This window comes from Corythoichthys intestinalis, chromosome 2 (assembly GCF_030265065.1).
Source record: "Corythoichthys intestinalis isolate RoL2023-P3 chromosome 2, ASM3026506v1, whole genome shotgun sequence".
Taxonomy (NCBI): Eukaryota; Metazoa; Chordata; class Actinopteri; order Syngnathiformes; family Syngnathidae; genus Corythoichthys; species Corythoichthys intestinalis.
In genome coordinates this window covers 13,351,074-13,378,244 of record NC_080396.1, presented here as the reverse complement: position 1 = coordinate 13,378,244, position 27,171 = coordinate 13,351,074, and the positions used below count along the sequence as shown (strand labels likewise).

General features: G+C 39.2%; 1 protein-coding gene across 1 annotated transcript in view; it reads right to left on the bottom strand.

The window, feature by feature from the left end:
* The window catches only part of LOC130912135 (protein-glutamine gamma-glutamyltransferase 5-like), a 60,841-nt gene that overhangs the window by 20,599 nt on the left and 13,071 nt on the right, over positions 1 to 27,171 (bottom strand). Inside the window, exons 6-10 of the mRNA XM_057830000.1 lie at positions 18,865 to 19,042; positions 16,992 to 17,127; positions 16,786 to 16,889; positions 13,566 to 13,805; positions 8,238 to 8,282 (exon numbers count right to left, since the gene is read on the bottom strand). Of these exons, the coding sequence (XP_057685983.1) occupies positions 8,238 to 8,282; positions 13,566 to 13,805; positions 16,786 to 16,889; positions 16,992 to 17,127; positions 18,865 to 19,042 (703 nt within the window). The remainder of the gene's footprint in view (positions 1 to 8,237; positions 8,283 to 13,565; positions 13,806 to 16,785; positions 16,890 to 16,991; positions 17,128 to 18,864; positions 19,043 to 27,171) is intronic.

Sequence of the window (27,171 nt, the reverse complement as noted above, 5' to 3'; positions counted from 1 at the left end):
TAATTGTCAACATGAGTAAACCTGAACCATGAGAGACAGAATGTTGAAAAAAAAAAAAGAAAATCACATTGTTTGATTTTTAAAGAATTTATTTCCAAATTAGAGTGGAAAATAAGTATTTGGTCACCTTCAAACAAGCAAGATTTCTGGCTGTCAAAGAGGTCTAACTTCTTCTAACGAAGTCTAACGAAGTCGCACTCCAAACTCCACTATGGCCAAGACCAAAGCGCTGTCGAAGGACACCAGAGACAAAATTGTAGACCTTTACCAGGCTGGGAAGACTGAATCTGCAATAGGTAAAACGCTTGGTGTAAAGAAATCTACTGTGGGAGCAATTATTAGAAAATGGAAGGCATACAAGACCGCTGATAATCTCCCTCAATCTGGGGCTCCATGCAAGAAAAATCCCAGAACCACACGGGGGGACCTAGTGAATCACCTACAGAGAGCTGGGACCACAGCAACAAAGGCTACTATCAGTAACACAATGTGCCGCCAGGGACTCAAATCCTGCACTGCCAGACGTGTCCCCCTGCTGAAGAAAGTACACGTCCAGGCCCGTCTGCGGTTCGCTAGAGAGCATTTGGATGATCCAAAAGAGGACTGGGAGAATGTGTTATTGTCAGATAAAACCAAAATAGAACTTTTTGGTAGAAACACAGGTTCTCGTGTTTGGAGGAGAAAGAATACTGAATTGCAGCCGAAGAACACCATACCCACTGTGAAGCATGGGGTTGGAAACATCATGCTTTGGGGCTGTTTTTCTGCAAAGGGACCAGTACGACTGATCTGTGTAAAGGAAAGAATGAATGGGGCCGTGTAACGAGAGATTTTGAGTGAAACTCTCCTTCCATCAGCAAGGGCATTGAAGATGAGACGTGGCTGGATCTTTCAGCATGACAATGATCCCAAACACACAATCAGGGCAACAAAGGAGTGGTTTCGGAAGAAGCATTTCAAGATCCTGGAGTGGCCTAGCCAGTCTCCAGATCTCAACCCCATAGAAAATCTGTGAAGGCAGTTGAAAGTCTTTGTTGCCCAACGACAGCCCCAAAACATCACTGCTCTAGAGGAGATCTGCAAGGAGGAATGGGCCAAAATACCAGCAACAGTGTGTGAAAAGCTTGTGAAGAGTTACAGAAAACGTTTGGCCTCTGTTATTGCCAACAAAACGGACATAACAAAGTATTGAAATGAACGTTTGGTATTGACCAAATACTTATTTTACACCATGATTTGCAAATAAATTCTTTAAAAATCAAACAATGTGATTTTCTGTTTTTTTTTTCCACATTCTGTCTCTCAAGGTTGAGATTTCCCCATGTTGACAATTACAGGCCTCTCTTATATTTTCAAGTGGGAGAACTTGCACAATTAGTGGTTGACTAAATACTTATTCGCCCCACTGTACATGTGATATCTACCGTAGCATCATGTGGGCGTAGTTTGTAGGCTATCGGTTACAGTCAGGTATTATTGGAGCCACCTAGCATAGTAGCATCGCGTTTGCGTTCGCCTTGCATCGTCCCCACTCCAGCTCTGCTCTCTCGTCTTCCGTGAGTCCGTCTCCCCCAGGCTTTTCTCGCGTCTCAGTCAACCAACATAGTAACGCATAGTAATGCAGACCTTTCCCGCCTCAGTAACGGTAACGGCGTTGCCAAGATGAGAAAAATAATTCATTAGTTTACTCACTAATGAAGAAAATAACGCCGTTAGTAAAGCCGTTATATTCTAACGCCGTTATTAACTACACTGGTGGGAAGTGCAAGAAACATTTTAATTCCCTGCCAGCTTTTATGGCACACAAGCGGGTTGTCGTCCAACACGCCTCCAAGCATGCATTGCAGCGCAACAGATGTAAATAAGCAAAATTCATGTTCTGCGCTCATTATTTTTTTCCAGTTACTGTTCCAGTTGTTTCATTAGTTGCCAGTTAAGGTATTTGGTAACACTTTATTTGATGGCGGTGCCATAAGACTGTCATAATACCATCATAATTATGACATGACGCAGCCATGAGCATTAATGTATGATTATGACAGCTGATATTTTGTGTCATCCGGCAAACGATCTCCATTTTGAATGGATGTAAAAGAACCGAGCTGGACATAAATCAAATTAGTGGCATAATTTGCCGGATGACATTGAATGAGATCTGTCATAAGCATTCATTGATGCCCATAATAATGTCAAGTCACAATTATGACGGTCTTATGGCAGTCTGATGACGCCACTGTCAACTAAAGTGTTACCTGTTAACCCAAATAAATCAACAGATAAGCCGCACTGGACTTTTAGCCACAGGATTCAAAATGAGGGGGAAAAAGTAGCGGCTTATAGTCTGAAAATTACTTTAGTACCAAACAATAATTGTACTCAGTTAAACAATACAACAGCAGTAAAATAGATGGGAAATGTTCACTTGAGGAAAGATTTTGACAATGGATTGTGCTATTAATACAATGAACTGTAACTTCCCTGTCCTGTTCTCTGTGAATTGTGGATGAAGACAACAAATAAGTACAATCCCTGACAAAAGTCTTGTCGCTTATTCATTTTGTAGAAACAGTTGCTAATAACCTGACTTTTAATTATTCAATTGGTTTCAGAAATGGCTCATATGAAAGCTAAGACCCTCCCAAATGATGTTGAATGTACAAAAATATATATTCGTTTTACTGAAAAAAGATTTATCATTTAATGAAGACATAAAAGTCAAATTTTGGCAAGACAAAAGTTTTGTCGCCTACAGAAAGTAGTGTGATAATTGAACAAAAAAATGTACTTCAAAAACAAAAATATGTTACATAACATAAGCGAATTAAGTAGTGGTGCTGTGAGATCCAAATTTAATATTTTGTATGACTTCCATGGGCTTGAAGGACTGCATCCATGCAAGGATGCTTACAATTTATTGATGAAGTCATCAGGAACATCAAAGAAAGCAGTCTTGCATGCCTCCCAGAGTTCATCAACATTCTTGGGTTTCGTCTTCCATGCTTCCTGTTCATTTCTGGTGATTGGGCTGGCCAGTCCTGGAGGATCTTAATCTTCTTTGCCTTGAGGAACTTTGAGGTACTTCACTGTTTTCTGAGTGAATCTCGGATCCATGCGGACTCCAGTAGGTTTCCTGCAATATTTGCGGCGACTGTGGTGTAATTCAATGTAAGATGTAATCTGAAAAATCCACCTTTTACCACAAAACAGTGAAGTTTGGTGGTGGCAAAATCATGGTCTGGGGTTACATCCATTATGGGGGTGTGCGAGAGATCCGCAGGGTGGAAGGCAACACAAATATGCTGAAATAACAACAAATCTCAGCTGTCTCTTACATTCATAACCATAAAAAGGGACAAATTCTGCAGCAAGATGGTGCTCCATCGCATACGACAGTCAAGATCCTCCAGGACTGGCCAGCCCAGTCACCAGACATGAACATCATTGTCATGTCTAGGGTAGGATGAAAGAGGAAGCATGGAAGACGAAACCCAAGAATGTTGATGAACTCTGGGAGGCATGCAAGACTGCTTTCTTTGATGTTCCTGACGACTTCATCAATAAATTGTGTGAATCCTTGCCGAACCGCATGGATGCAGTCCTTCATGCCCATGGAAGTCATACAAAATATTAAATTTGGATCTCACAGCACCACTACTTACAGTTGTGGTCAAAAGTTTACATACACTCGTGAAGAACATAATGTAATGGCTAGTTTCTAGTTATTTCTACAACTCTGATTTTTCATCGATAGAGTGATTGGAACAGATACTTTGTCACAAAAAACATTCATGAAGTTTGGTTCTTTTATGACTTTATTATGGGTTAACAGAAAAAGTGATCAAATCTGCTGGGTCAAAAATATACATACATGGATCTGAAAAAGCGAATCATTGACTTGAACAAGTCAGGAAAGTCACTTGGAGCCATTTCAAAGCAGCTGCAGGTCCCAAGAGCAACAGTGCAAACAATTGTTTGTAAGTATAAAGTGCATGGCACTGTTTTGTCACTGCCACGATCAGGAAGAAAACGCAAGCTATCACCTGCTGCTGAGAGAAAATTGGTCAGGAGGATGAAGATTCAACCGAGAATCACCAAAAAGCAGATCTGCCAAGAATTAGAAGCTGCTGGAACACAGGTGTCAGTGTCCACAGTCAAGCGTGTTTTGCATCTCCATTAGTGTTGTATCGGTCGCGAACGATTCGTTCTTTTTGAACGAATTGTTTTGGTGAACGAGACCGAACTAATCATCATCTGCACTGATTCGTTCTATGAAGGTGGTGCTTGTTCGCTGCGTGGGAGGGCGTTGAGCAAGCGGCAGCGTCTTCTGACATCGCACACGACCAATCAGACGCCAGCCTCATCGCGGGCAGGGGAGGGACCGGAAACAGAATCTGGGCGTTTGTCACTCACGTCCACGTGTGGCCAATAAGCAGCCAGCGTGCAGGCAGGGGGGCAAGACTGAGTTTTGTCACTTCCCGTTCAGTGACTCGGTCCTCCGGTTCCTGACCTAGCTTGCTGCTAACTTGATTTTCCAGTAATGACTATGCGGTGAATGAATCAGAAAATGAAAGGAAATGACTTTGTCACATATTTGTTAACGTGGAGCCTATCAAATGCTGCTCAAACAGACAAAAACACCACACAAATCTAGCGAGCATTGTTTAGAGTAGTACTTTTCTCAACAAACTCGTGACTGCCTATGACGACATACTATCAAATTTACAGTAATTTAAAACACGGGTAGCTACGAGGCAAGCAAAAGCTGAGCTGCGGTCGCGTGACGGCAGTGAAGCGGGCAGAGAACTGTCACTATATGGAGGCTTCATGGCAGCGATATTTACCTCATATGTGCACAGAAAAAAATATTTAGTATGATCACCATAATACTGATTTGCAATGAAACTGTATATACATGTCAATTTTTTCCCGAGTATTTTTTTTTTTTTTTCGTGTCAGCGTGTCGGGTGTTGGTTGGTTTGACAAATTATGTCAATCCGTCCATCATGTGCTACTCAAGCGCCCAAAACAACGCACGCAGACACGGGAGATGTCGCAATATGTCTACATTTTTCTTAACAGACTAATGAGAGTAGAAAGGCGACATCGTAAAGAGCTGACAATTATTTCTCGTCAGCATTTGACGATCTGAGATGCGGGGACGACAGGGGAGCTGACCGGATTATTTTATTTATTAATACCAGTGCAAAAAAACAATATGATCACCATAATACTGATTTGCAATGAAACTGTATATACATGTAATTTTTTTCCGAGTGTTTTTTTTCTTTTCTTCGTGTCAGGTGTTGGTTGGTTTGACAAATTATGTCAATCCGTCCATCATGTGCTACTCAAGCGCCCAAAAAACAAAGCACGCGGACACGGGAGATGTCGCAATATGTCTACATTTTTCTTAACAGACTAATGAGAGTAGAAAGGCGACATCGTAAAGAGCAAACAATTATTTCTCGTCAGCATTTGACGATCTGAGATGCGGGGACGACAGGGGAGCTGACCGGATTATTTTATTTATTAATACCAGTGCAAAAATTCAACACGATCATCTTAATACTAAAAAACAAAAATACAACAGAGCGAGATGTAAATATGATGTGTTGGTCGTTCCATATTCAGAAATTAAACTTTCGATGTATTTTTATTTTCGTGACAGCAAACATGCTGTATATGTGATTGTATGTGTGATCAAGAACCTGCTAAAGAAAGTCCGTGCGCCCCCGCCCCCTACTCCCCTCACAAAAGGAAAATGTTTAACCGTGTCCTAAATCGAAATGCAAGCACGAGCCATGACTTTGAGCCCATAGAACTAGGACAGACGACGCGGAAGTTCTCCCTCGCTTTTGCAGCAGCAGGAGGGAGACGAGGCTGTCTGTGAAAGCAGAATGATACCGCCTGTCACTCATTTCTGAAACTACGACGAGTGGTCAATGTGGAAGAGAGGGAGGGACCAAGCAATGTCACTTCCCGTTCAGTTATACTGCGAAGCGGTCTTTGGTGATTCGTTCGGCAACGTCACTTCCCGTTCAGTAACCGAACGATTCGTTTGGGCGGGGAGGGAGATGAGGGGGGCGAACGATTCGTTGAACGATTTGTTTGAACGAATCTTTTTACTGAACGAACCGGAATGGATTCGTTTGCTCAAGTGAACGACAAATCTCGTCACTAATCTCCATGGACTGAGAGGCTGCCGTGCAAGAAGGAAGCCCTTGCTCCAAAAGAGGCACCTTAAGGCTCGACTGAAGTTTGCTGCTGATCACATGGACAAAGATAAGACCTTCTGGAGGAAAGTTCTGTGGTCAGACGAAACAAAAATCGAGCTGTTTGGCCGCAATGCCCAGCAATATGTTTGGAGGAGAAAAGGTGAGGCCTTTAACCCCAAGTACACCATGCCTCCCGTCAAGCATGGTGGTGGTAGTATTATGCTGTGGGGCTGTTTTGCTGCCAATGGAACTGGTGCTTTGCAGAGAGTAAATGGGATAATGAAGAAGGAGGATTACCTTCAAATTCTTCAAGATAACCTAACGTCATCAGCCCGAAGATTGGGTCTTGGCCGCAGTTGGGTGTTCCAACAGGACAATGACCCCAAACACACATGAAAAGTGGTAATGGAATGACTAAATCAGGCTAGAATTAAGGTTTTCGAATGGCCTTCCCAAAGTCCTGACTTAAACCCCGTTGAGAACTTGTGGACAATGCTGAAGAAACAAGTCCATGTCAGAAAGCCATCAAATTTAACTGAACTACACCAATTCTGTCAAGAGGAGTGGTCAAAGATTCAACCAGAAGCTTGCCAGAAGCTTGTGGATGGCTACCAAAAGCGCCTAATTGAAGTGAATATGGCCAAGGGACATGTTACCAAATATTAGCGCTGCTGTATGTATATTTTTGACCCAGCAGATTTGATCACTTTTTTTCTGTTCACCCATAATAAAGTCATAAAAGAACCAAACTTCATGAATGTTTTTTGTGACAAAGAAGTATCTGTTCCAATCACTCTATCAGAGAAAAATCATAGTTGTAGAAATAACTGGAAACTCAAGAGAGCCATGACATTATGTTCTTCACAAGTGTATGTAAACGTTTGACCACAACTGTAATTCGCTTATGTTATGTAACATATTTTTGTATTTGAAGTACATTTTCTGTACAATTTTCACATTACTTTCTGTGGGCGACAAAACTTTTGTCTTGCCAAAATTTGACCTTTATGTCTTCATTGAATGATAAATCTTTTTTCAGTGAAACAAATATATTTTTGTACATTCAACATCATTTGGGAGGGTCTTAGCTTTCATATGAGCCATTTCTGAAACCAATTGAATAATTACAAGTCAGGTTATTTGCAAATGTTTCTACAAAATGGATAAGCGACAAGACTTTTGTCAGGGACTGTAGAACGCATGCACGCACTGTGCGTGCATGACGCACACACAAAAGTCAGTCAGTTCGCCCTGACTCGGCCATGTAGGCAATACAAATATTGCTCATTTGGCGTACAGAAAGAAAATCGAGCATTATCAGGCTCATCCTTTTCTTCATTTTATTTTTCAAGACTGTGGTCAAGCCCACGTCCTGCGTACAAGCCGAGTTCAAGCTAGGCGCTAACGCTAATGCACAGCTACATCGCTGACGTCCTGCCTGTTGCTTTCGCCCTTTGCTGACGTAATTGCTGCATGAATTCCGATTTGGGAGACTTGACAGTTTAGACCGCTGCCACATTCTAGGAAAATTTGGCCCGGATCGGATTTAAACCACATACGAAAGTGACCTATATCGGATTTGAAATGGTCCACTTCCATGCGACTTGTCCCTTTCAGACCGTCAACTTAATGCCTCACTCGAGTCGGAAAAACCCGCGCATTAAGACCTGCGGTCTGAACATAGCCTTAAAGGCTCAGGCCCGGGTGCAGTCGCACCCCTACCACCCTCCTAAGTTCCGCCCCAGTACAGAGCCTTACTTTTGACCTTTGGCAAAAGGCTTTGAAATGACTGCAACAGTTGATGTCGATGTCATTACAGACATTCCCAACTATACAGCTAGTTCGGCATCCTGCATTTAGGTCTTATAACGCCCTATGCCTGTGTCAAAAGTAGCTAAAAATTCAAACTGTATTTCTGAGAATGTTGAGAATCGCGACTGAGCAATGAATTTAAAGAAAAATATTAAAGAAAGATGAATAAAGTAAAAAGATGCGAAGAGTATACAGGTAGGTCAACATTACCAGGGCTGTAATTGCCATATGGAGCCATGGCAGGGACATTAGGTCCTGAAAACAATAGGTACAGAGTAGTATGTTTAATTAGCCATCCCCTCCAGGCTGATTAAAGATGTTTCTAACAATGCCGAATAAAAATAAATAAATGAATAAATACCACTCGTCCATTGAATGATAGAACATAGACTTCATAATAGTATTGACGAGCAAATCGGTCATGCACTGCGCCTTGCATTCGAGTAGGGGGCCGCCCACATCAAGAGGAGCTATTCACAAACAAACGCACGCCGCGATCTAACGCCGGATTTCTGTTGAAAAAGTATGAAAGCTGTACCGCAAACAAACAGCAAGGATTGTCTCAGGAGTGATTTGTTTGAGGATTCAAGGTAATTATTATATTTTTTGTACCATGCATGCATTTTGAAACGTGAAAAAAATCAAGGGGAGAAATTAGCCACTACTGCATTGGCATCATAGTTCGCAATATTTACGTAAAATAAATGTTAACTGCATGTTGTTGTTTTTTTGCTTTCAACCAAGAGACTGTTTTACGTCCATATCTATTAAGAATTTGTGGATTTAAGCATTTATTCACAAGAATTTTCACTGGAAAAGCTCTGTTTACATAAGGCGGCTGCTAGCTACATTCACTAACAGACAAACAATGTACTTCGACATATTTACGTAAAATAAATGCTAACTGCACATTTTTATTTTTTTACCAAGAAACGAGATGGTTTTATGTCCATATCTATAAAGAATTCGGGGATTTAAGCATTTATTCACAAGAATGTTCACCAGAAAAGCTCTGTTTACATAAGGCTGCCGCTAGCTACATTCACTAACAGACTAGCATTGTACTTTGACATATTTACGTATAATAAATGCTAATTGCACTTTTTTTTTTTTGCTTTTAACCAAGAATCGAGACTGTTTTACGTCCATATCTAGAAAGAATTTGTGGATTTAAGCATTTATTTACAAGAATTTTCACCGGAAAAGCTCTGTTTACATTAAGCGGCCGCTAGCTACATTCAATAACAGACTAGCATTGAACTTTGACATATTTACGTATAATAAATGCTAACTGCACTTTTTTTTTTTTTTTTTTTTTTGCTTTTAACCAAGAATCGAGACTGTTTTACGTCCATATCGAAAAAGAATTTGGGGATTTAAGCATTTATTCACAAGAATCCTCACCGGAAAAGCTCAATTTACATAAGGCTGCCGCTAGCTACATTCACTAACAGACTAGCATTGTACTTCGACATATTTACGTAAAATAAATGCTAGCTGCACGTTTTTTTGTTGTTGTTGCTTTTAACCAAGAATCGAGACTGTTTTACGTCCATATCGATAAAGAATTAAGGGATTTAAGCATTTATTCACATGAATTTTCATCGTAAAAAGCTTTTTGTTGTGATAAGGCGGCGCCACATTGGCTAGAAGACTAGCATCACATTCGACATATTTTCATAAAATAAATGCTAACTGCCTGTTTTTTTGCTTTAATCAAGAATCGAGACTGTTTTACATTCATATCTCTAAAGAATTCAGGGATTTAAGCATTTATTCACAAGAATTTACATCTTAAAAAGCTTTTTGTTGTGATAAGGCGGCGCCACATTGGCTAAAAGACTAGCATCACATTCGACATATTTACGTAAAATAAATGCGAACTGCCCCTCATTTTTCTTTTAACCAAGAATCGAGACTGTTTCACGTCCATATCAATAAAAAAATCAGTGATTTAAGCATTTATTCACAAGAATTTTCATCGTAAAAAGCTCTTTGTTGTGATAAGGCGGCGCCACATTGGCTAAAAGGCTATCATCACATTTGACATATTTACGTAAAATAAATGGTAACTGCCCATTATTTTTTTTTTAACCTAGAATCGAGGCTGTTTTACGTTCATATCTATAAAGAATTCAGGGATTTAAGCATTTATTCAAAAGAATTTTCAACATAAAAAGCTATTTGTGGTGATAAAGCGGCGCTACAGTGGCTTAAAGACTAGCAGCATATTCGACATATTTACGTAGAATAAATGCTAACTGCCCGTTTTTTGTTTTTTTTTTAACCAAGAATCGAGACTGTTTTACGTCCATATCGAAAAGGAATTCGGGGATTTAAGCATTTATTCACAAGAATTATTCACCGGAAAAGCTCAATTTACATAAGGCTGCCGCTAGCTACATTCACTAACAGACTAGCATTGTACTTCGACATATTTACGTAAAATAAATGCTAGCTGCACGTTTTTTTGTTGTTGCTTTTAACCAAGAATCGAGACTGTTTTACGTCCATATCGATAAAGAATTAAGGGATTTAAGCATTTATTCACATGAATTTTCATCGTAAAAAGCTTTTTGTTGTGATAAGGCGGCGCCACATTGGCTAGAAGACTAGCATCACATTCGACATATTTTCATAAAATAAATGCTAACTGCCTGTTTTTTTGCTTTAATCAAGAATCGAGACTGTTTTACATTCATATCTCTAAAGAATTCAGGGATTTAAGCATTTATTCACAAGAATTTACATCTTAAAAAGCTTTTTGTTGTGATAAGGCGGCGCCACATTGGCTAAAAGACTAGCATCACATTCGACATATTTACGTAAAATAAATGCGAACTGCCCCTCATTTTTCTTTTAACCAAGAATCGAGACTGTTTCACGTCCATATCAATAAAAAAATCAGTGATTTAAGCATTTATTCACAAGAATTTTCATCGTAAAAAGCTCTTTGTTGTGATAAGGCGGCGCCACATTGGCTAAAAGGCTATCATCACATTTGACATATTTACGTAAAATAAATGGTAACTGCCCATTATTTTTTTTTTAACCTAGAATCGAGGCTGTTTTACGTTCATATCTATAAAGAATTCAGGGATTTAAGCATTTATTCAAAAGAATTTTCAACATAAAAAGCTATTTGTGGTGATAAAGCGGCGCTACAGTGGCTTAAAGACTAGCAGCATATTCGACATATTTACGTAGAATAAATGCTAACTGCCCGTTTTTTGTTTTTTTTTTAACCAAGAATCGAGACTGTTTTACGTCCATATCGAAAAGGAATTCGGGGATTTAAGCATTTATTCACAAGAATTATTCACCGGAAAAGCTCAATTTACATAAGGCTGCCGCTAGCTACATTCACTAACAGACTAGCATTGTACTTCGACATATTTACGTAAAATAAATGCTAGCTGCACGTTTTTTTGTTGTTGTTGCTTTTAACCAAGAATCGAGACTGTTTTACGTCCATATCGATAAAGAATTAAGGGATTTAAGCATTTATTCACATGAATTTTCATCGTAAAAAGCTTTTTGTTGTGATAAGGCGGCGCCACATTGGCTAGAAGACTACCATCACATTCGACATATTTTCATAAAATAAATGCTAACTGCCTGTTTTTTTGCTTTAATCAAGAATCGAGACTGTTTTACATTCATATCTCTAAAGAATTCAGGGATTTAAGCATTTATTCACAAGAATTTACATCTTAAAAAGCTTTTTGTTGTGATAAGGCGGCGCCACATTGGCTAAAAGACTAGCATCACATTCGACATATTTACGTAAAATAAATGCGAACTGCCCCTCATTTTTCTTTTAACCAAGAATCGAGACTGTTTCACGTCCATATCAATAAAAAAATCAGTGATTTAAGCATTTATTCACAAGAATTTTCATCGTAAAAAGCTCTTTGTTGTGATAAGGCGGCGCCACATTGGTTAAAAGGCTATCATCACATTTGACATATTTACGTAAAATAAATGGTAACTGCCCATTATTTTTCTTTTAACCTAGAATCGAGGCTGTTTTACGTTCATATCTATAAAGAATTCAGGGATTTAAGCATTTATTCAAAAGAATTTTCAACATAAAAAGCTATTTGTGGTGATAAAGCGGCGCTACAGTGGCTTAAAGACTAGCAGCATATTCGACATATTTACGTAGAATAAATGCTAACTGCCCGTTTTTTGTTTTTTTTTTAACCAAGAATCGAGACTGTTTTACGTCCATATCGAAAAGGAATTCGGGGATTTAAGCATTTATTCACAAGAATTATTCACCGGAAAAGCTCAATTTACATAAGGCTGCCGCTAGCTACATTCACTAACAGACTAGCATTGTACTTCGACATATTTACGTAAAATAAATGCTAGCTGCACGTTTTTTTGTTGTTGTTGCTTTTAACCAAGAATCGAGACTGTTTTACGTCCATATCGATAAAGAATTAAGGGATTTAAGCATTTATTCACATGAATTTTCATCGTAAAAAGCTTTTTGTTGTGATAAGGCGGGGCCACATTGGCTAAAAGACTAGCATCACATTCGACATATTTTCATAAAATAAATGCTAACTGCCCCTCATTTTACTTTTAACCAAGAATCGAGACTGTTTTACGTCCATATCTATTAAAAAATCAGTGATTTAAGCATTTATTCACAAGAATTTTCATCGTAAAAAGCTTTGTTGTGATAAGGCGGCGCCACATTGGCTAAAAGGCTATCATCACATTTGACATATTTACGTAAAATAAATGGTAACTGCCCATTATTTTTCTTTTAACCAAGAATCGAGACTGTTTTACATTCATATCTATAAAGGATTCAGGGATTTAAGCATTTATTCACAACAATTTTCAACGTAAAAAGCTCTTTGTGGTGATAAGGCGGCGCTACAGTGGCTTAAAGACTAGCAGCACATTCGACATATTTATGTAGAATAAATGCTAACTGCCCGTTTTTTCTTTTTTTAACCAAGAATCGAGACTGTTTTACGTCCATATCTAAAAAGAATTCGGGAATTTAAGCATTTATTCACAAGAATTTTCACCAGAGAAGCTCTGTTTACATAAGGCTGCCGCTAGCTACATTTAATAACAGACTAGCATTGTACTTCGACATATTTACGTTAATTAAATGCTAACTGCACGTTTTTTTTGTTTGTTTTTTTCTTTTAACCAAGAATCGAGACTGTTTTACGTCCATATCTATAAAGAATTCAGGGATTTAAGCATTTATTCACAAGAATTCTCAACGAAAAAAGCTCTTTGTCTGTGATCACACTCAGTCAGCTTTGACGGCCTCGCCAACAATGCAGGGCCCCTATTTATCGGCCCTGCGCCCCGTGTCCCATCAATACATTATGAAGTCCTTGGATAGAATGATCAAAGTTAAACAATTTATGAAAAGGTAGATATTTGACAAAATTACATACCTGACTGTTCAAATCCAAATGTTTGTTTTTCTGAAAAAAAATGTAACAGTAAGTTCGAACTCTAATTCTACGCTAATCTGTTACCACATAGGACATTTCCTACTTTTCTGTTTCTTATAAGAATCCGTCAGATCCTCGGGAACATCTGAGCCGATGCTTTTGGTGAAGATCAAGCGTCCCACCCACTTAGTGTCCACCTTCTTCGCTACCACCTTACCAGACCGCACTATCATGCGTACGATGTCCGCATCAACGGAAGCGTAAATAAAAGCGGTGTCATACGGGGTGTTCAGGAAACGCCTCTGGATGGCAACCACTGGACATGGACCACAGCGGTATACTCCTGCCGCGGAGACACGCAGCGGGGCAAATAAGTATTTAGTCAACCACTAATTGTGCAGGTTCTCCCACTTGAAAATATTAGAGAGGCCTGTAATTGTCAACATGGGTAAACCTCAACCATGATCGACAGAATGTGGAAAAAAAAAAAAACAGAAAATCACATTGTTTGATTTTTAAAGAATTTATTTGCAAATCATGGTGGAAAATAAGTATTTGGTCAAGACCAAAAGCTCATCTCAATATTTTGTTTTGTACCCTTTGTTGGCAATAACGGAGTTTTCTGTAACTCTTCACAAGCTTTTCACACACTGTTGCTTGTATTTTGGCCCATTCCTCCATGCAGATATCCTCTAGAGCAGTGATGTTTTGGGGCTGTCGTTGGGCAACATGGACTTTCAACTCCCTCCTTACCCCGTGGCGTCAAAATGAAAACAAAAACGGTGAGCAAAAATCCCAGAACCACACGGGGGGAACTAGTGAATGACCTACAGAGAGCTGGGACCACAGTAACAAAGGCTACAATCAGGAAACACAATGCGCCGCCAGGGACTCAAAGCCTGCACTGCCAGACATGTCCCCCTGCTGAAGAAAGTACACGTCCAGGCCCGTCTGCGGTCCGCTAGAGAACATTTGGATGATCCAGAAGAGGACTGGGAGAATGTGTTATGGTCAGATGAAACCAAAATAGAACTTTTTGCTAGAAACACAGGTTCTCGTGTTTGGAGGAAAAAGAATAATGAATTGCACCATACACACTGTGAAGCATGGGGGTGGAAACATCATGCTTTGGGGCTGTTTTTCTGCAAAGGGACCAGGATGACTGATCTGTGTAAAGGAAAGAATGAATGAGGCCATGTATCGAGAGATTTTGAGTGAAAATCTCCTTCCATCAGCAAGGGCATTGAAGATGAGACGTGGCTGGGTTTTTCAACATGACAACGATCCCAAACACACAACCAGGGCAACAAAGTAGTGGCTTCATAAGAAGCATTTCAAGGTCCTTGAGTGGCTTAGCCAGTCTCCAGATCTCAACCCCATTAAAAATCTGTGGAAGGAGTTGAAAGTCCGTGTTGCCCAACGACAGCCCCAAAACATCACTGCTCTAGAGGAGATCTGCATGGAGGAATGGGCCAAAATACCAGCAACAGTGTGTGAAAAGCTTGTGAAGAGTTACAGAAAACTAAGCTTGAGAACGATAAACCGATATGACCGGATATCCGGTTTTACAGGTGAGAGATACAGATGTATCGATAGTAAAGTTAACATTCGAGAGTAATTATCCATTAAATATTCAATGAACCGATAGTAGAGCTAGAATTTGGCTATCGCGAGCACAAGAATCGGCTTCTAATGCCTTTCAATGCATTGCTTAATATGATAATAATTTAGCTTTTACTTCACATGCTGCGCTTGTGTCATTCACCACACAGCACACTTAGCTCGAGACCGCATGCATGATATAATATGGACAAGCGCTACTCACAGTCGTGGTTGCCTCAACTTCTCATGCATTTCGGCAGAACCGCTACTTGTCGTCGTCATTACCCGATCGTCACGGGCGTGTCATAACAACGCGAGAGCTAACGAAACCACAGCAACGCACGCTCCGTAGCATTTTCTTCACAGCCCAAAACGAAACTAGAAGTGGCAACGAAGCAACATGCTAAAACAATGGACAGTGTGATCACCGACGCCAGCACCGTGCAGCGATTGATTTTCAACGCACCCAGGAAAACAAAAGTCGGACTTTGAAGTGATGAAGGCAGCCAGATCTGTTCGAATGGGACAGAGCTTGTGTGAAGTGTGGAGCGATACAGAGATCGTGAGTTTTTAACCCTGAAAAATAACTCACTACAATGGTGGAAAGGGCGGCATATTGTTTCCATGAAACGCAGTCTACTTAAACATGAACATGTGGATTAGTTGATTTTCCTCAAGAAAAATCTGCCCTTCAAAAAAGATATGGACAGTGATGAGGAATAAAAAATGAGGAAGCACAGGCACAAGTGAATGACTTTGCTGTGTATTAGGTTAAAGTAATGATTACTGACCTGTCTGTCTAAAATGCCATGTTTTCATTCCCCCAATTATACCAGTCGTAAAGCATAATTTATTATTTATTTATGATAACACTAGCAGTTTTTTTTTTTTTTTTTTCTAGAGCTGCTGCATATAATTAATATTTTTTGTTTGTAAGATGTTTACGTTGAAAGTTTGCACTTAAATTACTTACCTCTTGTGTTTAAAAACACCAGGAAATACAGTAATTGAATTACTGCACTTTATTGTTGTCTGTCACTGGAGTTTTATTTTATTATCAATCCCATCCAACAAAATGACGGTCATATAGTAAGCCTCATTTTTTTTTTTCATAAAAAAATAAAACATAACATTGGTATGAAATGTTGTTTAATTTTGCTCTATTAAAAATGTGGTCTTTTTATATGTTTAAAATACTGCACAAACACACACAACAAATATTTACTATCATATCGTTTTCACTCTATCGAACCGTATCGTTCTTACACTGTATCGAATCGTATCGAATCGCTCGGCCTTAAAAATATATCGTTTTTTTAATTGAATCGTAACCTGTGTATCTTGATACATATCGAATCGGCTTCATGCCAGAGATTCCCAACCCTACAGAAAACGTCTGGCCTCCGTTATTGCAAACAAAGGGTACATAGCAAAGTATTGAGATGAACTTTTGGTATTGACCAAATACTTATTTTCCACCATGATTTGCAAATAAATTCTTTAAAAATCAAACAATGTGATTTTCCTTTTTCTTTTTCCACATTCTGTCTCTCATGGTTGAGGTTTACCCATGTTGACAATTACAGGCCTCTCTAATATTTTCAAGCGGGAGCACTTGCACACTTAGTGATTGACTAAATACTTATTTGCCCATCTGTATTAACCGTATTCAGTTGTATAATTGTACCATTCAATGAAATTACGGTAAAACAATCTCATACCCCCGCTCTTTTCCTGCGGAGTCGCGTCCACAACCTGCCAGCCGGCGTACTGCGCACCAATGTCAGGCCTCCTCATCCAGCACTCCGCCCAAACATGGAAGTTCCTGTGTGTGTGCAGTAGGTTTTGGGCACACAAAAATACATGGTTAGAAAAACGAGTCTAGTGCAGTTTGCATACAGTACATATTTAAGGTGAACAAACAAACCAAACACTGTCTTTCGACAGTCCGAGTCTCTCCCCGGTGCTTGAGTAAAACTCTTCAGCAATCAAGTCCCCATCACTATCGTGGGCTGCGTTAAACACTGTCACTACCCTGGAGGGAATCCCTAGGACTCGCATTACTGGATAAAAAAAAAAGCAGGTCCAAAGTGTATTAGATACTGAGCTTCGCTTGAAATCAAAAATTGAGAACAGAAATATGGTACAGTGCCTTGCAAAAGTATTCGGCCCCCTTGAATCTTGCAACCTTTCGCCACATTTCAGGCTTCAAACATAAAGATATGAAATTTAATTTTTTTGTCAAGAATCAACAACAAGTGGGACACAATCGTGAAGTGGAACAACATTTATTGGATAATTTAAACTTTTTTTAACAAATAAAAAACTGAAAAGTGGGGCGTGCAATATTATTCGGCCCCTTTACTTTCAGTGCAGCAAACTCACTCCAGAAGTTCAGTGAGGATCTCTGAATGATCCAATGTTGTCCTAAATGACCGATGATGATAAATAGAATCCACCTGTGTGTAATCAAGTCTCCGTATAAATGCACCTGCTCTGTGATAGTCTCAGGGTTCTGTTTAAAGTGCAGAGAGCATTATGAAAACCAAGGAACACACCAGGCAGGTCCGAGATACTGTTGTGGAGAAGTTTAAAGCCGGATTTGGATACAAAAAGATTTCCCAAGCTTTAAACATCTCAAGGAGCACTGTGCAAGCCATCATATTGAAATGGAAGGAGCATCAGACCACTGCAAATCTACCAAGACCCGGCCGTCCTTCCGAACTTTCTTCTCAAACAAGGAGAAAACTGATCAGAGATGCAGCCAAGAGGCCCATGATCACTCTGGATGAACTGCAGAGATCTACAGCTGAGGTGGGAGAGTCTGTCCATAGGACAACAATCAGTCGTACACTGCACAAATCTGGCCTTTATGGAAGAGTGGCAAGAAGAAAGCCATTTCTCAAAGATATCCATAAAAAGTCTCGTTTAAAGTTTGCCACAAGCCACCTGGGAGACACACCAAACATGTGGAAGAAGGTGCTCTGGTCAGATGACACCAAAATTGAACTTTTTGGCCACAATGCAAAACGATATGTTTGGCGTAAAAGCAACACAGCTCATCACCCTGAACACACCATCCCCACTGTCAAATATGGTGGTGGCAGCATCACGGTTTGGGCCTGCTTTTCTTCAGCAGGGACAGGGAAGATGGTTAAAATTGACGGGAAGATGGATGCAGCCAAATACAGGAACATTCTGGAAGAAAACCTGTTGGTATCTGCACAAGACCTGAGACTGGGACGGAGATTTATCTTCCAACAGGACAATGATCCAAAACATAAAGCCAAATCTACAATGGAATGGTTCAAAAATAAACGTATCCAGGTGTTAGAATGGCCAAGTCAAAGTCCAGACCTGAATCCAATCGAGAATCTGTGGAAAGAGCTGAAGACTGCTGTTCACAAACACTCTCCATCCAACCTCACTGAGCTCGAGCTGTTTTGCAAGGAAGAATGGCAAGAATGTCAGTCTCTCGATGTGCAAAACTGATAGAAACACACCCCAAGCGACTTGCAGCTGTAATTGGAGCAAAAGGTGGCGCTACAAAGTATTAACGCAAGGGGGCCGAATAATATTGCACGCCCCACTTTTCAGTTTTTTATTTGTTAAAAAAGTTTAAATTATCCAATAAATTTTGTTCCACTTCACGATTGTGTCCCACTTGTTGATTCTTGACAAAAAATTAAAATTTTATATCTTTATGTTTGAAGCCTGAAATGTGGCGAAAGGTTGCAAGGTTCAAGGGGGCCGAATACTTTTGCAAGGCACTGTATGTGAATAAAACCCACAAAAAGCACCTGTACATAAAACAGATGCAAAGACCCAGCACTGTCCGTAGCGCACAGGGTTGCCTTTGGACGCCATCCATCGGTGAAGGATGTCTGCACTGCCACTCCAATCAGTCGGCTTGACACCATCTTTATAGTTGCCCTTCCACCTCCCCTCCAAAAGACCCATGTCATCATTGGAGTTCACCTTGGAGAAGAATACACATTGGCTTTTGCTTTGTATTACCGTATTATCTGGACTATAAGTCGAACTTTATTGATACCTTGGCTGGGTCTGTGACTTATACAACCCCTAGCAAAAAGTATGGAATCACCAGTCTCGGACGAGCACTCACTCAGACATTTTATCATGCAGAACAAACTCAGATAAAAAGCTTGAAAAAATAATGAATTAGTTCAAAAGTGCAACTCTTTAGCATTCAGAAACACTAAAAGAAATGAATAAAAAACATTGTGGTGGTCAGTAAATGTTAATTTTATAGAGCAAGTGCAGGGAAATATATATGGAATCACTCCATTCTGAGGGAAAAAAATATAGAATCATGAGAAACAAACAAAGAAATAACAATCAAAACACATTTCTAGTATTTAGTAGCGAAGCTTCTGGCTTTTATGACGGCTTGCAGTCTCTGAGGCATGGACTTGATGAGTATTCTTCCACAATTTGGTGCCAACTCTCTTTGATTGCAGTTGCCAGATCATCCTTGCATGTCGAAGCCTTGTTGTGGACCATTTTTTTCAATTTCCACCTCAGGTTATCAATAGGGTTGAGATATGGGCTATTTGCAGGCCATGACATTGACTGGAATAGTCTTTCTCCAAAGAATGCTTTAACAGTTTTAGCTCTGTGGCATGATGCATTGTCATCTTGGTAAATGACAAACATATTTTCAATTGAAGGGATAAGACAGCGGTCTAAAATTTCAATGTAAACTTGCGCATTTATTGACGATATAACCACAGCCATCATCCCAGTGCCTTTGCCTGACATGCAGCTCCATATCATCAAGGACTGAGGGAATTTTGATGTCTTCTTCAGGCAGTCATCTTTGTAAATCTCACTGGAACAGCACCAAACATAAGTTACAGCATCATCACCTTGTCAAGAGTCAAGAATCTGCATTGGACAAGATGTCAAGAGTCAAGAATCTGCATTGGAAATGGTGATGATGCTGGAACTTTTGTTTGATGCTGTTCCAGTGAGATTTACAAAGACGACTGCCTGAAGAAGAGTGAGCGCTCGTCCGAGACTGGTGATTCCATACTTTTTGCTGGGGGTTGTACTCAGGTGCTTTTTATATATTATTTTTCTTTCTGAGAGCCACGAGATTGTTATCTTGTGTTCTTAAGGTCTGTAGTTATCCAAAAAACTTAACAGATGCCTTACAACCTGTTATTATTTTATTATTACTAAAACGTATGATGTTTGTTTTTGGTTTCTGATCAATTAAAAAATTTCACCCCAAAAATGCGATTTATACTCCAGTGCGATTTCTAGTCTGGGGGCAAACATTGACAATTAAATGATTTGGATTATACAATTCCATAACCAAAACACACAGATATTAAAGTCAGCCACAACTCAACATGAATTCCCCGAAATTTGTATGTTCTAGTGCAGGGGTCAGGAACCTTTTTGACCAAGAGAGCCAAAAGAAAAACAAAGAGCCCCTCAACATATTTTAAAATATGATCCACAAGCTGTTTTCTGAGTGAATCTCAGATCCATGCGGGCTCCAGTAGGTATCTTGGAATATTTGCAGCGACTGTGGTGTAATTCAATGGAAGAATCAGCTGAAAAATCCATCTTTTGCCACAAAACAGTGAAGTGTGGTGGTGGCAAAATCATGGTCTTTAGTTACATCCAGTATGGGGCTGTGCAAAAGATCTGCAGGGTGGAAGGCAACATAAATAGTCTGAAATATCAACAAATTTTAGCTGCCTCTTAATTCCTAACCATAAAAAGGGACAAATTCTGCAGCAGGATGGTGCTCCATCGCATATTTCAATCTCTACCTCAAAGTTCCTCAAGGCAAAAAAGATCAACATCCTCCAGGACTGGCCAGCCCAGTCACCAGACATGATGAGACAGGATGAAAGAGGAAGCATGGAAGACGAAACCCAAGAATGTTGATCAATTCTGGGAGGCATGCAAGACTGCTTTCTTTGATGTTCCTGATGACTTCATCAATAAATCGTATGAATCCTTGCCGAACCGCATGGATGCAGTCCATGGAAGTCATACAAAATATTAAATTTGGATCTCACATCACCACTACGTAATTCACTTATGTTGTGTAACATATTTTTGTATTTGAAGTACTTTTTTTTTGTTCAATTATCACACTACTTTCTGTAGGCGACAAAACTTTTGTCTTGCCAAAATTTGACCTATATGTCTTCGTTAAATGATAAATCTTTTTTCAGTGAAACAAATCTATTTTTGCAAATTCAACATAATTTGGGAAGGTTTTCGCTTTCATATGAGCCATTTCTGAAACCAATTGAATAATTAAAAGTCAGGTTATCAGCAATTGCTTCTACAAAATGGATAAGCCACAAGACTTTTGTCAGGTACTGTATGGCTCTGAAACATGGCCCTTAAACAAGACACTGGCCACAAGAATAGACGGCTTTGACACCAGGGCTCTCAGAACCATTGAGAATATCCGGTGACCCCAGCAAATCTTCAACGAAATCCTGCGAGCCCGTACGAATCAACCCAGAGCCTCCTGCCTGTTACCCTGAACGATGCAAATCTGCTCGCACAAGACCACCAGTACTGGAGGGGCCTAGCTCACCTGGTCAGCTCTACGCAGTGGGACGGGAAACCAGCCCCAACGCAAGAGCCGTGATGGTGATGATGATGTTTTAAAGGGATTATTTGGCCTAGCATGAATGGCAAATATGAGCAATTTTTTGGTACTGTAAATTGAAGTTCTCAACGGGTCATTCATTTGTCAAAAGAAAAACATTCAACAAATTTCCAAGAGTGTGACTAATACAAGATATAATCCGAGTGTAATGACTTAGCTGAGACAACACAAGTAGATACTAGGGTTGTTTCGATCATGTTTTTTTGCTCCCAATCCGATCCCGATCGTTTTAGTTTGAGTATCTGCCGATCCCGATATTTCCCGATCCGATTGCTTTTTTTTTGCTCCCGATTCAATTCCAATCATTCCCGATAATTTTCCCCGATCATATACATTTTAGCAATGCATTAAGAAAAAAATGAATAAAACTCGGACGAATATATACATTCAACATACAGTACATAAGTACTGTATTTGTTTATTATGACAATAAATCATCAAGATGGCATTTACATTATTAACATTCTGTCTGTGAGAGGGATCCACGGATAGAAAGACTTGTAATTCTTAAAGGATAAAGGTGACAATGTATATTGTGACTAAATATTGCCATCTAGTGTATTTGTTGAGCTTGCAGTAAATGATACTGTAGCCATGCCCAAATGCATGATGGGAAGTGACTGTGCGTAGTGCTACCAAATGATATATCTTCTCTGCGTTGGGAAACAACCGAGGGTGTTAAGAAAAAGATCAATTACTACCTTGCTTCCCCACATTGCTTCCCACGATATTTCTAATCGTAGGGAGAGGGATTGTAAGGCTTTAACAAATTAAAAGAGGCTCCAAGGGCTGCCAAAATTCACTCTACTCATTTTACGCTGCCTTTTAGCGCTCTATATAGGTAAAACGGCGCCATTACAGATTGAGCGCGACAATGCGTGAGTGGGTCGTGCAGCGCATGCATTCATTGCGTTAAATATTTTTTATTTTTTTTTTATTTTTTTTTATTTCATTTCATTTCAGGCAGTTACATTCATCTTCACAAATACAGATCTTTGCTTTCAAGAAACAACAGAGACAAAAAAAAGACACAAAACAAAACAAAACAAAATGCCTGAAAGGGAGTGGGACGAAGAAAACTTATTGAATCCCACCCCGATTTCTCAATAATCATCAAAATAAATAACTATTTTCCTGCAACCTGTTTCTGTTTAGTTACATAGAATACATCCTTCCCTGACACATGTAACGGGAGGGCCGAACCCTCAATATCGATTCCCTCAGTCAAAAGAGAGAAAAACAAGAACAACAAACCCAAAATATATATATATATATATATATATATATGTGTGTGTGTGTGTGTGTGTGTGTGTGTGTGTGTGTGTGTGTGTGTGTGTAAATATATACAAATACACACACACTTATATTGCGTATATCCATACCAGTATGGTAAAAAGACCTACACAAACAGTGATGTACAGTTAAGACCCTTCCTGAATATACTTAGACCAAATTAATTGTTTATAATGAAATTTCAATATGTGAATATTTTTACACTCTCTTAGTGATGAACTCAGATTGTTCCATAATTTAACTCCTCTTACAGACACACAGAAGCTCTTACGAGTCGTTCTAAATCTAGGAAGTACGAACTCCCCGTAAGCTCTTAAATTGTGAGCTCTTTCACGAATGGTGAAATGTGTTTGTAACTTTGCGGGTAATGTGTTGTTGAAAGCTTTGTATAGAATTATGGAAGTGTTGTAATCGACTAGGTCTTGAAATTTAAACAATTTAGATTGATCCAGAAATCCAGTCTTATGAATGATGCGAACTGCTCGTTTCTGTACTATGACTAAAGGATTTGTCGTATTGCGATAGGTATTCCCCCACACTTCCACACAGTACGTAAGATATGGGAGAATCAAGGTACAGTACAGAATACGGAGTGCATTGTGATCAAGATATATTTTAACTTTGTTCAAAATTGAAAGGCTTCTTGAAATTTTGGTTTTTATATGTCTGATGTGGGGTCTCCAAGACAGTTTGTCATCAATTATAATTCCCAAAAATTTATTCTCACTAACATTTTCAATTTGTATACCTTCAATACTAAATGTTGGTTCTGTATCAATTTTTGCATTCCCAAAAATCATTGCTTTAGTTTTACTTATATTCAATGATAATTTATTTATATCCATCCATTCTTTAATCAAGTTTAGTTCCCTGTTCACGGTAGTTACAAGTTCAATGTAACTATCACTACTGTAAAAAATATTTGTATCATCTGCGAAGAGAATGAGTTTTATAACTTGGGATACATTAAATATATCATTTATATACAAAGAGAAAAGTTTAGGCCCCAACACTGACCCCTGTGGAACCCCACATGAAATACCTAGTTTATTTGATGAATAAGAGCCGATGTTGACATATTGCTCCCTGCCTGTTAAATAACTTTTTACCCAGTCCCCAGCTACCCCGCGAATACCATATTTTTCTAATTTTTCAAGTAAGATTGAATGATCTAATGTGTCAAAAGCTTTCTTGAGGTCAACAAAAATCCCAACCGCATATTTATTCTGGTCAAGTGCATTAGTAATTCCCTCTACTGCCTCAATTATTGCCATTGAAGTAGTTCTATGCGTTCTAAACCCATATTGTCCTGCATTTAGTATTTGATGTTTCTCTATGAACTTTTCAAGTCTAGAATTAAAAAGTTTTTCTAAAATTTTTGAAAATTGTGGCAATAGAGAGATTGGTCTATAATTTGTGAAATTGTGTTTATCGTTGCTCTTGAATAATGGTATTACTCTAGCAATTTTCATTTTTTGAGGAAAACAACCAGACTGAAGTGATAAATTACAGAAATATGTTAAGGGCTTTACAATGGAAAATATAATCTTTTTTATTACTAACATGTTAATATCATGATAATCCACAGATGACTTACTTTTACATTTTAACACAATATTAATAATTTCCATGTCGTCTGTACATGTGAGGAACATCGAAGATGGATTTCTTATAATCGTTTTGTGACAGTTATTAACAGTATGGCATGGAATTTCAGCAGCCAACTGAGGGCCAACATTTGTAAAAAATTTATTAAAACCCTCAACGATATCATTCATGTTACGGATGTTCCCATTTCCATCGGTAAAATAATCAGGATATGATCGAGCTGGAGATCCTTGTTTAATTAAATGATTTAGTGTATCCCAAGTTGCTTTCATATTATTTTTATTAGCATGTAATCTTTTTTTATAGTACACTCGTTTACTTGTTCTAATGATGTCCGTCAACTTATTTTTGTATGTTTTATATCTCTGTTCCGCCTCTTTTGTTTTTGCTTTGATGAACTGTTTATATAAATTATTTTTCTTTTTGCAAGCATTCATAATTCCTTTTGTGAGCCAAGGACTTTTTGTCTTTTTTTCCTTGATACAATATTCTTTAACAGGACAATGTTTGTTGTATAAGAAGGTGAATATATCTAGAAAAGTATCGTAGGCACGATCCGCATTGGATTCACTATAAACCGGGCTCCAGTCTTGCTGTGCAAGACTGTAATTAAAGGCATTTATTGTTTCTTCATTTAATATTCGCTTGGCTATAGTAACCACTGTATCTTTTTTTATCTGAAGATCACAATCATATATGGCAAAAACCGGTAAGTGGTCAGTTATGTCACATAAAATCAGGCCACTATTGACCTGACCATCCATGACATTGGTAAATATATTATCTATAAGAGTGGCACTGTGTGATGTTATTCTACTTGGTTTTGTTATTGTTGGGTATAAAGATGAACTATACATTGTGTCAGTGAAATCATCAATGCTTTTGAGTTTGGTTGGATTTAATATGTCAATATTAAAATCCCCGCAAATGAATAACCGTTTTTGATTCACAGAAGAAAACAATTTCTCTACCCAACAATTGAAGTTATCAATACTTGAACTAGGTGTCCGATATATGCAACTGATTATAACATTTTTCTGTTTTTCATTTTTTATCTCAATCGTTAGACATTCAAATATTCCATCAACAGCTAAGGTCATATGCGTTACAACATTAAATTGTATAGACTTGTGTATAAATAAGGCTACCCCACCCCCCAGTTTGTTCTGTCTGTTCATATATCTGAATTCATATCCATCCAACCAAAAATTTATACCTTTGTCAATGTTAAGCCAGGTTTCAGATATGGCAATAACACTAAATTGGCAAGAGAATTGTTCCAAGTATTCCTTAATGGACCCAAAATTCGTATACATACTTCTACTATTGAAATGTATTATTGACAGCTTGCCCTTTGTTTTGATATTTGTTCCATATTGTTCGTAAGAAAAATAATTACAATTTATAACAAAGGAAGAAAAAAAATTGTATTCAGGGTCTATAGAGATATCTTGATCTGCTGTGTTGTACTCACTATATGTTTCCAGTTCCATTTGTTTGTGATGGAAGATTGACTTCAACCTGTCCATGTTATATGATTGATATTCTCAGTGCATGCTGTCAGTAGTACTTGTCTAGATCTTCCATGCTCTTCACTATCAGTACCTTGGCTTCCTCTGGTGTCCCGTTCAGCTTAACGTAGATCTTAAAGTTTGTTACCCATGTGTGTTGTATTTTACCTTGCTTTTTCAGTTGTCTTGCCTTCCTCGCGATGTCTGCGTTCCTTCGTGTCAGATGTTCATTAATGAAGACGTCTGTGCCTTTTAATTTGCGTCCTTGCCTCAACAGTGCCACCTTATTTTTTCGATTAATGAATCTCATAATGACGGCTGGTGGTCTGTCGTTGTTCCTGGGTAGGGGATGACACGCCTCGATGTGCTCCAGGTCCATTTCTATCCCCTTGGATTGGAGGAAGGATGCCACCTGTAGCTCCACCGAACCCGTCTCCTGGACGCTTGGCTCCCCGATGTCCGCGGTCAACGCACGCGCGTAAGAGCGCGGCTTGATTTTTATGCCAGTGATGACCACATCATTCATTCGGGTGTACTGCTCTAGGTCTTCCACTCTGCGTTCGAGGTCCCCAATTCGTTTGTCTTTTTCGGCATTCTGGAGGCGTAGTTGTTTAACTTCCTCCAGAAGCCCCAACAGCTGCTCCTGCTGCGTTCTGACAGCAGTCACTTCTTCGATCAGAGAGTTGAGGGAGGTTTTAATATCGTCGACCTCCTCCGAAGCCGGTGTTGGGCCTCTCTTGGGTGGCATACTGGCGTGTATGTACCCAGAGTCGACAATTCTCCAGCTGCGGCGCAGCCAAGCGTGACCTCGCTAGCAGCTAGCGTCGTGATCGTGGGAACGAACACGAAGCGCGGCGATCGAGTCCTCCAGTTCGCCCTGTCGTCGTTCGTGCCTTTCCTAACTTCGAAAGTGCCTTTCTTAAAGTCGAAACTTTCTCCTTGAGCCTGATGCAACCTCCTTGTATTAAGTTTTTTGGTTTTTAGTCCTTGTAGTCCTTTAGTCCTTGTAGTCAGCCCGCGACATGCGA